We start from the raw sequence: 15842 nt of genomic DNA, 5'->3' as shown, positions 1-15842 counted from the left end.
CGCACCAAGGCTGAGCCGAGGCAAGTGGGGCGTGATTGGTAATGGGGGGGTTCAGCGACAAAGGCGCCCCTCTCTGCTCTGGAAGTAGCCGACTGGTCCACCAGTGCTGAGTGTTGCAATAAGGTGCTGACAATTCATGCTTAGCACCCGTTGTTAATCACTTCTTCATGCTCCATCATGCTCCATCAGACCAAAGACTCATCTAGATTCCGGATAGCCCGCTCAAAATGATAGCAAAGCGTCCGTCCGACTGGAGCAGGGACCGTCACCTATCAAGTGCGGCCGACAAGCCCTCGGCCCAGTATCCATGCAATCATGTTTGTGCGCGGAGTTTCTTTTGTGCCATGTAAACCATCCTGCTTGAAGACTTGCCTGCAGTGCTTCCACAACGCCTCCGTACGGGCCCGCCAGAAAGGGATGCAAAAAGAGCGCAACTGACACGACTACTCGTCCCCGTCCTCTTTGCTGTCCACAAAAAAATCGTCTCCTTCCTCTTCCTCGTCACGCTGCATAACCTTCTCAATGAGCCTGAGCGTCGCCCGCAGCGGCAATCCAACCACGTTGTCGTAGGACCCCTGTATGCCTTCAATGAGTATCGACCCCGCTGTTTGAATGCCGTATCCGCCCGCCTTGTCGTTGCCGTCGCGTGTTCTTACGTACGCAAGGATAAGGTCGTCCGTCACTACCACGTGTCAGTTGCACCGTTTTTGCTTCCCCAGAGGGCAATTTACCATGTGGGTCGAATTTGACAGTTGTCTCCTCAACATGTGTCTCCATAGCGTAGCCAGGGTCTATGGCTGACTCGAGCGGCTTCATCACCGCCACAGCTGTCATGACCTTGTGTTCGCCCTGATCGCGCAGCATCTTCAGCATGCCTACGTGGTGCGCCTCACTCCGCGGCTTCTCCAGTATCCGCCCGTCGTGCGAGACAATAATGGTGTCGGCAGCGATGACAATGGCTGGCTCGCCGCGCTCTGGGTTGTTGAGTTCGGTCCTGTAGACATCGAGCGCTTTGGCAGACGCCGTCTCGAGCACGTAGTTCAGGGCGCCCAGCGAGTGGTCTAGGTTTTCGGCAAACTGCGAGGGACACACGTCGATCTTGGTCAGGCCCAGCTAGTTCAGATCAGCACATGGATGCGTGCAAGGCAGCGGGCGTGTCGGTACCTGCGCAAGCAGCTGTCGTCTTCTCGGCGACTTGCTCGCAAGGACGACCCTGGAGCCCCTCAGGCCGTTCAACGCGGGCAGATTGAGTGGCGGCGGCGGGCCGGGGGGAGGACGCTTGCCGGGCGCAGCGCTCGAGGGCGTCCTGTTGTGTGCCAGAGGAGACTTTCGCGCATCTTCGTACGACGGCGGGGGGTCCGATGGGAGCAGTGGTTCTTTGACATCCATTGCGGTGGCAAGACGCTCAGCAGCAGTTGCAGTCTGATACAGTGCAGAGGCTGGGGACCATGAATCTATCAGTCAATAGGCGCGCGATAGTGGCGCTACGTAGCTGTGTAACTGTCAATGTTTATGTAGCGAGTGCCATAGTTGGGTGTGGAAGGTTGGTTGACCAGCCCCGGTCCAAGCTCCCTGCGTCATTCTACCGACGGTAGGTGCAGCGCAGATCGGCATCCCGAATGTGTTCCTGGATCAGAGCTGCACTCCTACACCTACATCTACATTTACATCTGCATCTACAACCCATGCAATCCGTTGCATGCTGAGTGTGGCAGTCGAGACCACTGTCCCATTGAAACTCGAGTCGCACACCTATCGCGCAGCGCCTTTCACACATTACCACCCACATCTTCGCCAGCTACAGCCGCAGGCCCACCCCGGGAACCAGCACTGCATGCAATAAGCTCGCCTCGCTAGAATGCATCGTATTCTTAGAACAGACAAACGCCTCCCTGTCCACTAATCCCCTCGGCATGCGCTTTTTCTCGTCCGATGCCAGACGCAGCACCTTGGATCTGGCACGAGCAGCCGGTTGATCCGTCTGCCGCCGATAAGCATCTCGGTCCCAAGCGAGCGTGCATCTCAACTATCAGCTAGCATTGCAGACCGCCAGGTCGTTGCGGTCAAGTCCGGTCAAAGCAAAAGGAGAGGTGCCAGAAGACGTTGATAGCATGCGGTGTACCTGAGACGGACCGACATGTCCTAGAGGACTCCACACCGCTCAGCTTAGGCGCGAAGAAGTAATTGTAGCCTCGTACGCAGCGTGCCGACTAGTCTGGAAGAGCACAAACAACAGAAGCATTTCCCTAACGCGTTAGACGTTGTGTTAGCCACAGCAAGCTATTGTCAACAACTCAATCGCTCCATGTCCATTTCCACTGGATCTGCCGATGAATCTGCACGAAACTTTGTTCTCGAACAAGACTAGGACACCCAAACATGTCAGTTCGGATTTGCTCTCGGCTGTGAACTTGGCACTGGCTCGCCGTCCTCAAGGGTATACTCGCTTGGGGAGGTATAGAACATTATCCTGTTCGCCTTTCCTTGCCGCTCCATGCGCCTGTGAGGTGACAATAGCCGGGCTGGGCTACTGGACATTCATGCGCTAGTGCGGCGTATGGGAAAATTATGGCATAATGTCGCATGCCACTGCACTGCATACTTCCTGGCATCCCGCGTGTCCAAACAACTAGTTACAAGCAGGGTACTCGTGGTTAAGAGAAAAGGCTCAACTGCGTGCTCGCGATACTTTCGCTATGCTTGACTCGGCGCATACATCCAATCTGGGTCAGCTTGCGATTGCGTAATAGTGATTATGAAACTTGGTTGTGCACTCACACGACGATTGCATTCGCCTCAATCGCGCCTTTGCATTTATGCTCGGGTCGAGCCATGGTGGCCAAAAGGGTCTTCGCTAAGGTTGTCTGGTAGATTGTCTGCAAAGTAAGATTGTCCATCCAATCGAACTGCTTATTGGGCGGCCGGAACAGCACGCGTTCTCAGAGAAACGTCAGCACCTTGACTTCAAACGGCTGTCTAGCCGTTTTTGTTCGCACAGCCTGGCTCTATAATACAAGCGCAGACACGATATCACGTTGTGTCGTGTTGCCGGGAATCCAAGGGGGCGGTGCTATACCTTACGGCGCATGGTACCACCCATGTCCTTTACACCAAACACCCGAGCCGCCGCCTCATAAGTATGTGTACGCGGAAACGTTGCATTGGGTGCTGACGAGTACCGCAGTGTTACTTGCATGGCTAAGCTGAGGTCCAAGAATACCAACCAACCACGCAGCTTATCTGGGCCGCTAAGCCGCATTCGGCAAGAGACCATGTCTAAAATCACGCGCTTGGTTAAATCTCACCCTTTCAATACCCGCTTCTACGCGTCTACACTCGCTGCAAGTCACTTTCTCTTTTTTTTCTTTCGTACGTGTCACCAGGTCTTGGGTGCGTTTGTGTGTGGACAAGAGCGGCTTGTAAAAGAGCATAGTAGTGTCTTAGGCCATTTTGTCCGTGCGCGTTTGTGTGGTGTGAGACTGGGCAAAACAAGACAATGTCGAACAAGAGAGAGGAAGATGTGGAGATGAACGAGTTGGACAAGGAGTACAGCGAAAGAGACGGGTTTCTTCAGGACACAGCAACATCTCCGAGCAAAGAAGACATTGCAGATGGCGGTGGTCTTTTTGCGCAGCTTGAAAATAGCTCTGGGGCTGCGGTGCTGGCATACTGCTTTTCGTCCATCAGCATGACGGTCGTGAACAAGTACGTTGTTTCGGGGTCATCTTGGAACCTGAATTTCTTCTATCTGGCTATCCAGGTTGGTTACTCGCTCTCTTTCTGTCTTTTGCTTTCCAAGAGTAGGATCATTGGCTAACAATTATATACCAGGCGGCCATTTGCACTGCAGCAATCCTAGTTCTGCAGCGCACAGGCACGATTTCAAACCTTGCTGCGCTTGAAAGCGGAAAAGCCAAGAAATGTACGTCTACAAATGTTGCAGTGGTAGCTTTTCCCCTACAAAGTCACCTGACGCGTTTACACAGGGCTCCCCGTATCCATCTTCTTTGTCGGCATGATCTACACGAGCACCAAGGCGCTTCAATTCCTCTCCGTCCCCGTCTACACCATCTTCAAGAACCTCACCATTGTCGTCATTGCCTATGGCGAGGTGCTCTGGTTCGGCGGCAAAGTCACGCCGCTGCTCCTCCTCTCCTTTGGCCTCATGGTCCTCAGCTCCATTGTCGCAGCGTGGGCTGACATCCAAGCTGCAATGGGCGGCGGCAGCCAGACATCGGAGAAAGCCGCTGCAATTTCAACGCTGAACGCAGGATATGCGTGGATGGGACTCAACATTGTGTGCACTGCGTCCTATGTCCTTGGCACAAGGAACTTTATCACGTCGTTGAAGTTCAAAGACTGGGATAGTAAGTCTTTGTCATCTTTCTACACACCTTTCCGACCTTTTTTTTATGAAAGCAATTAACAAGACAATAGCAATGTACTACAACAACCTCCTCTCCCTCCCCATCATGCTACTCTGCTCCCTCGTAACCGAAGACTGGTCCTCGACCAATCTCGCCAAGAACTTCCCCAAGGAAACCCGCACCAACCTCTTCATCGGCATGATCTACTCGGGGCTCGGCGCAATCTTCATTTCCTACTCGTCGGCGTGGTGCATCCGCAAGACATCCTCGACCACGTACTCGTTTGTCGGCTACCTGAACAAGCTGCCGCTGGCCATTAGCGGCATTGTGTTTTTCGGTGCGCCCGTTACGTTTGGTAGCATCACGGCTATTTTCCTGGGGTTTTTCAGTGGCCTCGTGTATGGTTATGGCAAGGTGAGGATGAAGGAGGCGGCGACCAAGAAGGAGGGAGGCTTGTTGCCTGTGGCTCAGGGAAGCAAGTGAACAATTTGTACTCATACATGTAAATATTACTCGGTAATTTCAAGGCTAGACCAACGGATATCGTACATACACTACAACACTAGAATCCAACTTTTTTTGATTCTTTCTTGTTACAACTAACTAGTCTTTGTACATTGCATGCATTATACCTCACATCTCATCTCATCACATACACACATACGTAGGCAAAAAGCACAACCAACGTTCTTGATGCCCGACGTACTCAGCTTCCCTTGCCGTTGCTTTCTTTGCACGTGTGTATGTGTAAGAAGACTACGGCGGCGCATGGTCCAACAACGACAGGCACGCAGACATGGATAGGATAACTGACATGTCTGTAGTAGTCACATGCGACATGACATATTCATGCCCTGGATGCAACCGCGTGCTTCCGCATTGGGCCTGTGGCGCAATGCGCATGAGTCAGGTGGTATGCTGTACACACATCCACACATCCACACACATGCAGACGTGTTAGGCGAAATCCTACGTCAAGAGCAGGAGGCTGGCATTGTTCTCAACAATCCCCACAGCATGACTGCCAGCCCGACAAAGACGGCCTTTGGTGAGCTGGAGGGCGGAGGCACCATTATGCAGACGGTTGAGGGCGAGGAGGAAACTCCACATGCTCGTGGTCCCGAGGTCATTGGCATGGAAGACACCGGGCCCCAGAAGCAAGGCAAGCTCAACATTGAGGGCGCCATCGGCAGGCCAAGCCTCGACCATAAAAGCCCAGAGCCGTCAGCCTCTTCCGAGACAGCCGCCAAGGTAAAGGAGACAAGTCAAGAGGGAGCTGAGAAGACGGATCACGCCAAGGATGCCGAGTCCAAGGATGCTGCCGCGACTGAAGAAAAGACGGCGGAAAACAAGGACGTAGAGATGAAGTCGGACGATTAGGCACCACCGACTGCTTCCCCTAGCGACGGAGAAGCCCTTTCACCCGCTGATGTAGCAAACATCATGACCTTGCTGAATGCCTACCAACATTGATCCACCACACTTGGCCACACCATGCGTACGGTATTTTCTAGACTCCACGCCATGTCCCATCCATAGCTGCTAATGATGAATTATGAATTCAAAAGATACTCACATGCCACTCTGCACTCTACTAGTTTCTGACTCGCTACAATCATATGCAATCATCACCCCATGTACACCATATACTGACGTAATTTTACCCACTCAACTGTTACACCAAACTCCTTCTTTCCATCCACCCTTTTCGACCCTCTCTTTTTCTTTCCCCCTTATCGCATCCTCCTTATCCCTATCCCTATCTCCCTATTCCCATTCCTATATATATATATATGTACATACAAACCCATGTCCCTTTTTCCTCCCACGACATCGCATACACGACTCCCATGTACATATACCGCGTATTTCCCCCAACACATACATACTTTGTCCATTTCATTTCATTTCATTTCATTTCATTTCATTTCCCCCCCCCCCCGACTTATTTCTCTAGTTTACACTTTCTATATATATGCTGGTATACCGCTACATAGGCATCTGTAAAGTTGACTGAGTAAGCGTACATTTGAGTAACGGGACCAGTGGATGGCAGCGTCTCGCCGTCCGGATGTGACGAAGCAATGTGGGCCACATTTGCGGGTGAGTCGGATTCGGGCCGTGCAGCGTTGGCCAGCATTCCTACTGTGACGGTTTCTATGCGACCTGCGCCGTTGGGTCCATCGACCATTTCTGTACTCTCCGAGATCAACTCATTTTGGCCTCGGTTCTGCAGCCAGGGAATTGGAGTGAGCAAGGCACCGCCCAGTGATTCGTCCGAGCCAAGGGGCGCGGGCTGGGGTGTGGTGCTGGGAGTGACGCCATTGAGCAGTCCGCTCGCGGTGGGCAAGACGGCCTGTGGGAGTGGGAAGACGGTAAGGGGCGAGGATACAGAGACGACGCGGTCGAGGGCGCGCAGGTAGGGTGGCAGGAAGCGGTAGCGTTTCTTGGGCTCGAGGATCAGCTCGGCGAGGCGCTGGATCGTGTGCGGGGGGTCTTTGGCAAAGTTCTTGGAGAGGGTGGTGCGGATGGATGTGTAGAACGAGTTGATTTCGGAGGGAATGGCCTGAGGCTCGTTTCCAGCGGAGAAGGAGGGCACGGGCGGGCGCGGAGGCGTGGCGGGTGGGGCGTTCTCCTTGTCCGTGGCATGCGACTCTTGACTGGACAGGGCGTTTGAGGTGCTGGGCCGTGAGGGCAGGTCGGTGGTTGGCGGTGCGGGAGGGTTTGGGTTCGCGTCAGTGAGCGGCTTGGGGAAGTCGGCAACAATCTGGGACGAGGGTCAGATATGGGCGACGCGCTTGGGCGTCGGGAAGTACCTCGTCTAAGCGTTGCAGGATGTACTGCAGCGTCCTCGGCCACTCTGCTCTGGAGGCGGGCGGGTTAGCTGGCGCAATGGGCGGGCGGGACGAGGGCCGTGGGGGAGGAGCACTTACGAGGGGAGCTCACCCTGCTCGACGGCATGGTGGAGGATGGAGTCGACTGCACGGCGGGTTAGCTGTGGGGGAGGCGCGGGGGGGGGATGGGCACAGCGACTGACCGGACGTCATGCCTGGCAGGGCGTGGTGTGGCTCGAGAAGGCGACAGCTGGAGACGCGGCCACGACCAGACGATGGCGCGCAGCGTTGGCGGCGGATTGTCGGTTCTGTCGAAACACGGAGGGCCGGGGGGCTGCGCGTCGAGTATGACGGAGACGGAGCGGGCGTGATTGGCTGGGCAGCAGCTGAGGAGCCAGACGACGGCGGGCCACGGGCGACTGCGCCTGCGCCACAGGGAGCGGCTATAATTGCAGCGTGGCGCCACTGCCACTGCAATTTTGCCGGGGGGGGGGGGGGCGCTAGGGGCGAGGCCAATCAGCGGGCGGGTGGCGGGTGAGGAGCGGTTCGGTGGTGAGCGTTGGGTGAGCGTTGGGTGAGCGTTGGGTGAGCGTTGGCGTGCCGCTGGGGGTGTGGATGGGCGGCGGTGCAGGGCGGGCGGTGCAGGGCGGGCGGTGCAGGGCAGGCAGGCAGGGCAGGGCAGGGGCGCAGTCACCATGGCCACACGTGCCGTGCTGGTTGTGCTGCCCACCACTGCCATGGCGGCGGGCGTATGTACGCCTATGCCTGTGCCGGCCGGTGCCTGCCTGTGCCCGCCTGTGCCCGCCTGTGCCCGCCTGTGCCCGCCTGTGCCTGTGCCTATGCCCTCGCCCATGCCTATTATGCCCATGCCTGGCTATGCCTGCTTGCTGCGCCTGTGCTGCTGCTGCTAGGTCGCGCCTGCCCAATGCGACCAGCCACACGACGGCCGCCGTCGCCGCATACATATTAGCTGCCTGCGTGTGGCTTCTTGTCCACAGACCACCGCACACCCACCACCGTCGCCTTATCGTCGCCCGCCTCGTCGTGCTGCCTGCAAGTCCAGAAAAGCCAGATGCACACGCCCAGCCGCCCAGCGCCCACATCCCAGCAGCCCACCTCTCCTCCGCCGCCCGCTCCAGTATTACCAGCGACTGCGTCGTCAACACCCCGGCCCAGCTAGCGGCTCGTACGCCGGCGACGACGAGACCCCGTCAGCCTTCCCAGCTGTCGTCTCCACCGGGGCCTGGGGGGGGCCTACCAAGCGCTACTTTCGCTCTGCAGCACCCCATTCTATTCTGCAGCCCATCCCATCCCATCCCATCTCATCCCCATCTCATCCCTCGTTCTCTCCTCTCCTCTCCCCTCCCCTCCCCTCCCTCTCTCGCTCTCCCCATCCTGCCGCTCGCTCGCCCGCCGCCCGCCGCCCAAGCCGCGCCTGTTCTCGCCCGCGCCATCGCCCTCGCCCGCCCGTCGCCTGCTCTCTCGGCCCCCCCGTGCTGCTCCTTCCGCCTCTCCGCATAGCCAAGACTTGCCTAGTTTCAGCGACGCGCGCCCACTCCATCGCTACCCAGAGGCCCCCCAACGCAAGCGACTCGTCTGGTTTCATCATTCGACGCAGCGCGCACCCGCTGTCTCACCTGTCCCCGGCAGCCCTACAAACCGCTCGTCGCCTTTGCACTCACGCACCACTGCCTGTCTGTGCCCAGCGAAGCGCAAAACTCTCCCCGCCAGCCCTCTCTCTATATCCACACGCTTCAGCCGCCGCCCGCGGCTGCTTCCACAGCCAAAATTACTCACCACGAGGCTCGCACATCCCTCCTAGGAGGCCAACCCCTCAGTCGCAACTACCCCCCCTACGCAAACACGACGTACCAAATACCGCCCAACCTGGATACCCAGCCAGGCGGTTATCACCACCGTGAGGGTTTCCCCACCACGTTGCCGCCGCCCGTCCGTCGCCCGCCCAGGATGTACATGCCCAACACGCGCTGGACCTGGGCCTTCATGCTCACGGCCATTGCCCAGGTCTGCATCGCACTGGCTCTAGAATCGTACGCCTGCCCGCCCTTGCGCGCGCGCGCGCGCCACCGCCGCCGCCGCCCCAAGTCCCCACGTGCATGCCGCTAACACGCGCACAGCTATGTCTTTGGCAAATTCCAGGCCAACATTCACTTTGCCGCTGAAGGTGCCGGAGCCAACGAAACCCGCACCATTCCCACATTCCTGGCCGTATTCATGTTCGGTTACATCTACCAGCTCTACCTGACATGGGACGCCCTGCGCCTCAAGAACACGATTCAAGTCATTGGACTCGTCCTATACAACATCGGCATTCTCGTGTACGCGGGCATCCAGTACGACCAGATCAAGGATGCAGCCGACGATCTCAACCGCAGCCGCTTCATCCCCCCCGATTTCTGGGTAGATGTCAAGCCCATGCTGATTGCGCTTCCTGTGCTCATGGCCGTGGCCACGCTTGTCTTTGCTTTTGAGGCCTGGAAGCTCTATGACGAGTTCGCCTGGACCATCTACAAGCGCATCAGTGCTGATACCCGCCTAAAGAAGCGCTATCTGACCTATCAGGTACACCCCGATCCACACCACCCACGTGCAAGCGCTGGACTGACCTTTTGCAGATTTACATTGCTCTCTTGAAGTTTGACTTTTTCTTCTTCCTTGCCTTTACCGTCCAATTTCTCGTAGTGGTCGAAAACACCAAGACTGTCGAACAAGCCCTCACGGCCGCCGCGCTCGTCATCACCTTCTTTCTTTTGTTCCTGGCCGGATGGTGGGTCCGCCGCGAGTCGTTTGCCGGCATGGTGGGCATTATTGTCGTCTACTTCATCGCCATGGGCTACTTCCTGTTCAAGCTCATCCGCATGTACGTTGCCGACGCCGCTCGCCAGGAAGATTACAAGCCCGCCCGCAAGTCGCTCACGGCCTTTGCCATTCTCACCATCCTGCTGCTCATCTTCACCATCGTTACGGCCTGTGTGTGCACACACAACTTCAACAAGGGCCTCAAGCCCCATGTCAACGATGACAAGACTGTGCAAACGGACAAGCCGTACAGCACAGAAATGCCCTCATTAAGCGGGCCCACCCCAGCGCAACGGATGGAAATTGATTAAATTACCTTTCTACATACCCCAATTTACGCAAAAAATTTACGACACGAATTCTTGGATACCCGCGTTCTGTGTGCATAGCTCTAGCCACACCCGGATGACATCAGCGGGCCTGGCGTTCTTTCATCTAGAAATCTTTTTTGGGCTATATCCGGCGACATGGGGACAAACATGGGTCTGGATGGGATCTGAGGTCGTACCAGAGTACGATGAGTTTTACCGCAACCGCGCAATTTCTTCTTTTTTTTCCTTTTTTTCTTTTGCTCACGCAGAGACCCTTTGTACACTATTGGTCTGGCATTTGTAACTAGTTGTCTGTTCATACTATACCCCACCAAGAACAGACGAGCGCGGCATCGGATCGAGTTATGATTTTTACTGCTTCATTCCTGTCATTGCTATCCTGGCACTACTTTTGCAAGTAGCTGTGAAATACCACAATATCAAACATGTTCAATAGTGAGGTGCATATGATGTTGTCAAAGCAAACGATGTTTCCTTATTCATGCCACTATCACTGCTGCAATTCTCAAAGGTACTACGGATAGTGCTGCTAGTGCTGTTACCCATGTCTGGGGTTCGCCATCAGCCAGTCACTGATATGTGCCATGCACCCCGGCACGTGTCGCATACTCGTTTGAAGAATTGATATTATCAAAACGTACATGAACAAAATGGCCTCATGTGCTTACCATCAGATTTTCTTGTTGGTTTGCCTGACATCCACTTCGTTGTTGATCGTTGTACAACGAGCGCGGGAGCTTCACATATCCTTGTGCACGGTAAAGCGAAAGAACAAAGTTTATTCACCGAGCCTGTTTCTTCTGAAACCAAAGGCTTGGCCTTGAAATAGATGGAGAGTTTTTCTAGAACAAAATATCCTTCCTTGCACTCCAAACTCTGAGCCTCTTGCCGGTCTACCTTCCCCTTCAGCGCCTCTGCCACCCCCATCCCCTTACTCCGCAATATACAATGCTCGCCAAGCATAAACATTCTAGACCAGCTTACCGAACTCTATCCAGCCACATCAGCTGGACACTTTTCGTCGAGCATGGGCATGCAAGTGGGGATCAGGGGTCAAGCTAAGTTCCCCGACCGCCATGTGCGGCGCGGACCCTGCTGCACTAAACGACATCATCGGTCCCGCAACCTACCAAACCATCCTTCTGTATTATTTTGACTTTCTTTTTCTCTCCTTCTCTCGCACACTCGGTCTTCTCCACTATTTTGTCTTTTACTTTGTGTCGCCTCCGCACTATTTATATACCCTTCGCATACCCCAATCAAGGCCCGACGCAAATTCGCTGCACACCTATTCCACAATGGCGTTCCGCTGGTAAGTCCGACTGCACGCATCGCTGAGCAGCCATTGAGTAGACGCTGATGGAGAGACAACAGGTACCAAGCAAAGCTCAGGACGGCCCCGCTGCTGACGCAGAGTATCACCACCGCGGTATGCAGTCTCTCGTTCATCCAACCTCCCCGCCGTCGTACAAGTCCCCGCGCGCGCACATACAAAAACCATGATGGAAGGCATGCCGACGAATGCCCACTCGGCATCCACATCTGCAATTGGATCAAACAAAGCAATGGCGGAATGGCATGACGCTGACAGGCGATAGGTACTCTTCGCAACAGGCGACACAATGGCACAGCAGGGAGTAGAAAGACGAGGTCTCGACAAGCACGACCTGATGCGGACAGGCCGTATGGCTCTCTATGGAGGATGTACGTGTTCGCGCCGCATTTCTCACCGACAAAGCCCATTGCTTTTTCTCCTTTTTTTTCCCTGTTCCGCTGCAACGACACCCCCACGCTCTTATCTCATCGCCTAACGAGTATCGTACAGGCATCTTCGGCCCCGCAGCCACCAAATGGTTTGACTTCCTCGTGCGCCGCGTCAACCTGCCATCCAAGAATGGCACCATTGTCGCGCGCGTGGCATGCGACCAGTTTTTGTTCGCGCCCGTCAACATGGCCCTCTTCTTGTCCAGCATGGCCTACATGGAGGGCAACTCGCCCGTGCAGCGTCTCAAGGACGCCTATCTCCCGGGCTACCAGAAGAACTTGATGATCTGGCCCTTTGTCCAGTTCACAAACTTCAAGTATGTCCCTGCTGAGATGAGGGTCTTGGTCGTCAACATCATCTCGCTTGGTATGTCTCTTCTGTGAGTACCGCTTTCAAAAGCTAACTTTTCATGTTTAGGATGGAACTGCTACCTCAGTTTCCTCAACTCGCAAGGTGGCACCAAGCCCGCTCTTCCTGTCGGCGAGACAAAGGAAGGCGGTCAGCTGCCTCCTTCGTAAGGCATCAGCCGTATTCTCAATTTGGTACTGTTGTTCAGCATGTGGGATGGGATATAGACGGGCATTTTGCGGATTTGGCTTTTATCATGTAGAAAAAAAAGGGGGGGTTTGGCAGCATCAATAAAGCGAGCAGGGCACTTCCGTATTACAGGGTGATACCCATATTTATAGAATGGTGTCATTTTGGTAGCGTGTTTGAATCGATCCCCTCATTGTCAGATGTGCGTTTAGCATGTGTAGTATGCTGTCAAGTATGTACTCTACGATGCCCATTTATTTATTTATTTATTTATTTATTTATTTATTTCTTTACATCTGCGTCTTCCTACTCACTTTTTACACACACATCTAATTACAAATGCTCTACTGTAAAAAAAAACCATGTGTAATTGATTAAACGATTTCATTTTCTTACCCTTGCTCTCCTTTACACAGTATACAGTCATCTCCTTGTCCCAGCATCCTAAGCGCATTCCGCCGCCTCGTCAAAGTACCCCACGGTACAGTTGCTGTGTATACCGTTACAGCTGAATATCTAAACTGCTACCTGGAGCATACCAGCAGCACAAGACTGTGTAATACGATGTATTTGCAATGTTTAGATATGCAACTTTTATAGGATTAGTTGAGTAAAGAAAGCAGAGAGAGAGAGAGAGAGGAAGGGAGAGGGGGAGTTATTCAAGTTTCCCTTGTTTTTTTATCCCGTCTGTCTTTTTCTCTCTTTCTCTCTCTCTCTCTTCCTCTCTCTCCCTCGCATACACACACATATATATACACTTATTTGTTCCTTGGTAATCGCTATCTAGGCTAGTGCGTTAGTCGGTATCCTATGTACATATGTAGTATAACTATAGTCCTATACTATTATTATTATTATTATCATGTAGATTGATAGATAGATAGCGAAGATTGCTAGATTTAACAGCAGACAGGGAGTTGTATATAGAGAGGTAGAGAAAAGTAGAGTGTGTATAGGAGGCTGGATGGGGGTGGGGGATATGTAACCAGTGTTAGTCTTAGTTTGGTATTTTTTTAGCGTCATGTTGAGAGGATGAGGAGGATGGATGGTAGAGAGGATTGATTGAGGTTGATTTAATCATGTTTAATATAACTTACTTTACGGCAGTTGAACGGGGAAAACTGGGGTTGGATGGTCGGGACTCGAGTGGTATGCTAGAGGAGAGTATGGGTAGAGTAGAGGAATAATTAGGTACATGTTTTGTTTGTAGGGATGGTGTTGAAAGACAGAGGAGGAAAAGGAGGAGTGTAGCGTTTATCCTAAAGACGTGGAACATATACTATTTGAGGTTAATGGGAGTTGAGAAGAATAGTGATATCTCGAGAAAGAGAAAGGAAATAGCTGTTTATTGGGAGATTGGATAGGGAAAGTTTCACACCTGGTTCTATCTATTTGATTCAATCAAGGCAAGTTAGATTAGACTAGATAGGCTGGATTGAGAAAGGCTGAGCACAGTGTAGTGCAGCATAGCATAGTGTAACGAATTGCGCTGACAGTGATAGTGGCAATGACAATGGTAGCGTCGATGGCGAAGAGAAGAGAAGAGAGAGTATCGGGCACCCGTATACTGCTTTGCCAAGCGCCTTTGGCACTATTTCCTTCTGTTACGTGAGCTACTATACTACGACTAGCGTGGCAGCTCACAGTATATATAGCCGACCTGCTCGAGTTCTTTTCTTGAGCAGTGATCCAACACAAAGATCACCTGAACCAGGTTTCCATCTGCTATTCTCATCCACAGTAAGCCTACAAGAAAAAGAGTGTCAGAGTCAGAGTAAGATGGGAGAATTGTATAAATGGAAAAAAGAAGGGGATCGAAGAAAGGTTGCAGTATAAGAGGGAGAGGAGAAACAAGATTAAGAGGAATAGGACAGAATTCATAAGCTAACGAAGTCGAAATGGGATTTTAAGGCTAAGATGGAAGGCAGAGCGGAAGATAGAAGAAGTATGGATATATGGAAATGAAAATGTAGCATAGAATAATTATTCGATTCACTTGAATCACTTGACTTGGGTTAGTTTAACTAAATACCCAATTGACGATGAATTAATACAAATCTTTCTCTCCCCCTTTTCCTATTCTCGTCTCTATCCCACCAATTCCTATTCCCTTTTCACTATCCCAGTCCGTACATACGTACATACCACTGCTACTACAACAACTACTACCCTAGAAACAAACCCGCGTCTCTACCTTCACCCTCCTACGCGTATACTTGTGCAAGTGTGTACAGATATCAAGGTTACGCTTACAGAAGCGGTAGAGAATAAGTAGTAAGCGGTACACAGTAAATAGTAAATAGTGGGTGATGAGTGGTGAGTAGTACGTAGTATATAGTACGTAGTAAGTAGCAAGAAGCATATCGCACATGGTATATATCCAATACAACAACTAGTATAGTATAGTATAATATACCAAGTAGTCCATCCCAGCCTACCCCACATACACGCAAAACACGTCTTATCGCATATATCCGCGCGACAGCAGTACAATATATACCCAAGTACGTATTTATCTATACAAGTGTGTGTGTGTGTGATATAACAACAACTAGTCAACTAGCATCCCAACGCAGCGCCACCAAGCGACCGAACAAACCCCACAGTGAACAAGAAAATGACAATCAATACGACACAGTGGAATCCCGACATAACAACGACCCGACACATTGGAAAAAGGCAGGACAAGTCAGAACAACACAAGACGAGGCGAGGCAGCACGACGTACGTAAGCTACGACAGGCCCAAGACTAGACGAGCTAAAGAAGGCACAAGAAATACATGTAGATACCCTCGGAACCGATAGGATAAGCAAAAGGCCGTTAACAACTAGCAAGTAGCTACGTAGCAAATCGTATCTAAGAAAGAAAAATTATATATGAAAAGAAAGAGAGAAATACAGGCAATATATTTCAAACATAGACTCTTATAATCACGTTTACCGAGTTACCTGAAACACAAACACACACACACACACACACAGAGAGAGAGAGAGAGAGAGAGAGAGAGAGAGAGAGAGACAGCAAACTCAACACGCAAACTCTATTCATTCCATCTATATGTGTAACCCAGCAAAAATGATTAGAAAAGGAGTCCGTGTTTGAAATTTCGTTATTGTTATTGTTGTCGTTGTTGTTGTTGTGCGATGTATTATGATACGTGAGTTATACCACACACACACACACAC

At 52.5% G+C, this 15842-nt stretch overlaps 6 protein-coding genes across 6 annotated transcripts; 4 read left to right on the top strand and 2 right to left on the bottom strand.

Annotated features, from left to right (window-relative positions):
* Positions 1 to 154: 154 nt before the first annotated feature.
* SETTUDRAFT_162006 (uncharacterized protein) lies at positions 155 to 1535 on the bottom strand. Its single transcript, XM_008022345.1, has 3 exons — positions 1165 to 1535; positions 732 to 1113; positions 155 to 682 (listed from the first exon to the last, which is right to left on the bottom strand). The coding sequence occupies exons 1-3, from the start codon at positions 1387 to 1389 to the stop codon at positions 444 to 446; spliced, it is 846 nt and encodes a 281-aa protein (XP_008020536.1). The 5' UTR covers positions 1390 to 1535; the 3' UTR covers positions 155 to 443.
* A 1653-nt stretch (positions 1536 to 3188) lies between these two features.
* On the top strand, positions 3189 to 5327 carry SETTUDRAFT_132654 (uncharacterized protein). The gene is made up of 4 exons (XM_008022344.1): positions 3189 to 3760; positions 3832 to 3922; positions 3987 to 4367; positions 4438 to 5327. Exons 1-4 carry the CDS (start codon positions 3497 to 3499, stop codon positions 4848 to 4850), a joined length of 1149 nt encoding a protein of 382 aa, XP_008020535.1. The 5' UTR covers positions 3189 to 3496; the 3' UTR covers positions 4851 to 5327.
* A 57-nt stretch (positions 5328 to 5384) lies between these two features.
* SETTUDRAFT_17909 (uncharacterized protein) lies at positions 5385 to 5747 on the top strand (the record flags this gene model as incomplete). Its single annotated transcript, XM_008021821.1, has 1 exon — positions 5385 to 5747. One exon carries the CDS (start codon positions 5385 to 5387, stop codon positions 5745 to 5747), a length of 363 nt encoding a protein of 120 aa, XP_008020012.1.
* Positions 5748 to 6312: 565 nt separating this feature from the next.
* On the bottom strand, positions 6313 to 7414 carry SETTUDRAFT_17908 (uncharacterized protein; the record flags this gene model as incomplete). The annotated part of the gene is made up of 4 exons (XM_008021820.1): positions 6313 to 7134; positions 7184 to 7232; positions 7301 to 7346; positions 7405 to 7414. The coding sequence occupies 4 exons, from the start codon at positions 7412 to 7414 to the stop codon at positions 6313 to 6315; spliced, it is 927 nt and encodes a 308-aa protein (XP_008020011.1).
* A 1755-nt stretch (positions 7415 to 9169) lies between these two features.
* Positions 9170 to 10332, top strand: SETTUDRAFT_85868 (uncharacterized protein; the record flags this gene model as incomplete). Its single annotated transcript, XM_008022242.1, has 3 exons — positions 9170 to 9252; positions 9340 to 9784; positions 9838 to 10332. 3 exons carry the CDS (start codon positions 9170 to 9172, stop codon positions 10330 to 10332), a joined length of 1023 nt encoding a protein of 340 aa, XP_008020433.1.
* A 1285-nt stretch (positions 10333 to 11617) lies between these two features.
* Positions 11618 to 12837, top strand: SETTUDRAFT_162002 (uncharacterized protein). Its single transcript, XM_008022343.1, has 5 exons — positions 11618 to 11665; positions 11728 to 11782; positions 11952 to 12057; positions 12179 to 12484; positions 12536 to 12837. Exons 1-5 carry the CDS (start codon positions 11652 to 11654, stop codon positions 12634 to 12636), a joined length of 582 nt encoding a protein of 193 aa, XP_008020534.1. The 5' UTR covers positions 11618 to 11651; the 3' UTR covers positions 12637 to 12837.
* Positions 12838 to 15842: the final 3005 nt, after the last annotated feature.

The sequence above is a fragment of the Exserohilum turcica genome, assembly GCF_000359705.1.
Source record: "Exserohilum turcica Et28A unplaced genomic scaffold SETTUscaffold_1, whole genome shotgun sequence".
NCBI lineage: Eukaryota > Fungi > Ascomycota > Dothideomycetes > Pleosporales > Pleosporaceae > Exserohilum > Exserohilum turcicum.
Note: the sequence above shows the minus strand (reverse complement) of the source record. Positions and strands in the feature narration are given on the sequence as shown.

Excerpts from the sequence above, each read along its gene's own strand:
- SETTUDRAFT_162006 (XM_008022345.1), bottom strand. The coding sequence starts at position 1,389 with ATGGATGTCAAAGAACCACTGCTCCCATCGGACCCCCCGCCGTCGTAC. Across the intron at positions 1,114-1,164 it reads GACGACAGCTGCTTGCGCAG|CTGGGCCTGACCAAGATCGA; the intron begins GTACCGACACGC and ends GATCTGAACTAG. Across the intron at positions 683-731 it reads TGTCAAATTCGACCCACATG|TGACGGACGACCTTATCCTT; the intron begins GTAAATTGCCCT and ends GACACGTGGTAG.
- SETTUDRAFT_132654 (XM_008022344.1), top strand. The coding sequence starts at position 3,497 with ATGTCGAACAAGAGAGAGGAAGATGTGGAGATGAACGAGTTGGACAAG. Across the intron at positions 3,923-3,986 it reads AAGCGGAAAAGCCAAGAAAT|GGCTCCCCGTATCCATCTTC; the intron begins GTACGTCTACAA and ends GCGTTTACACAG. Across the intron at positions 4,368-4,437 it reads GAAGTTCAAAGACTGGGATA|CAATGTACTACAACAACCTC; the intron begins GTAAGTCTTTGT and ends ACAAGACAATAG.
- SETTUDRAFT_162002 (XM_008022343.1), top strand. Across the intron at positions 11,783-11,951 it reads CGCAGAGTATCACCACCGCG|GTACTCTTCGCAACAGGCGA; the intron begins GTATGCAGTCTC and ends GACAGGCGATAG. Across the intron at positions 12,485-12,535 it reads CGTCAACATCATCTCGCTTG|GATGGAACTGCTACCTCAGT; the intron begins GTATGTCTCTTC and ends TTTCATGTTTAG.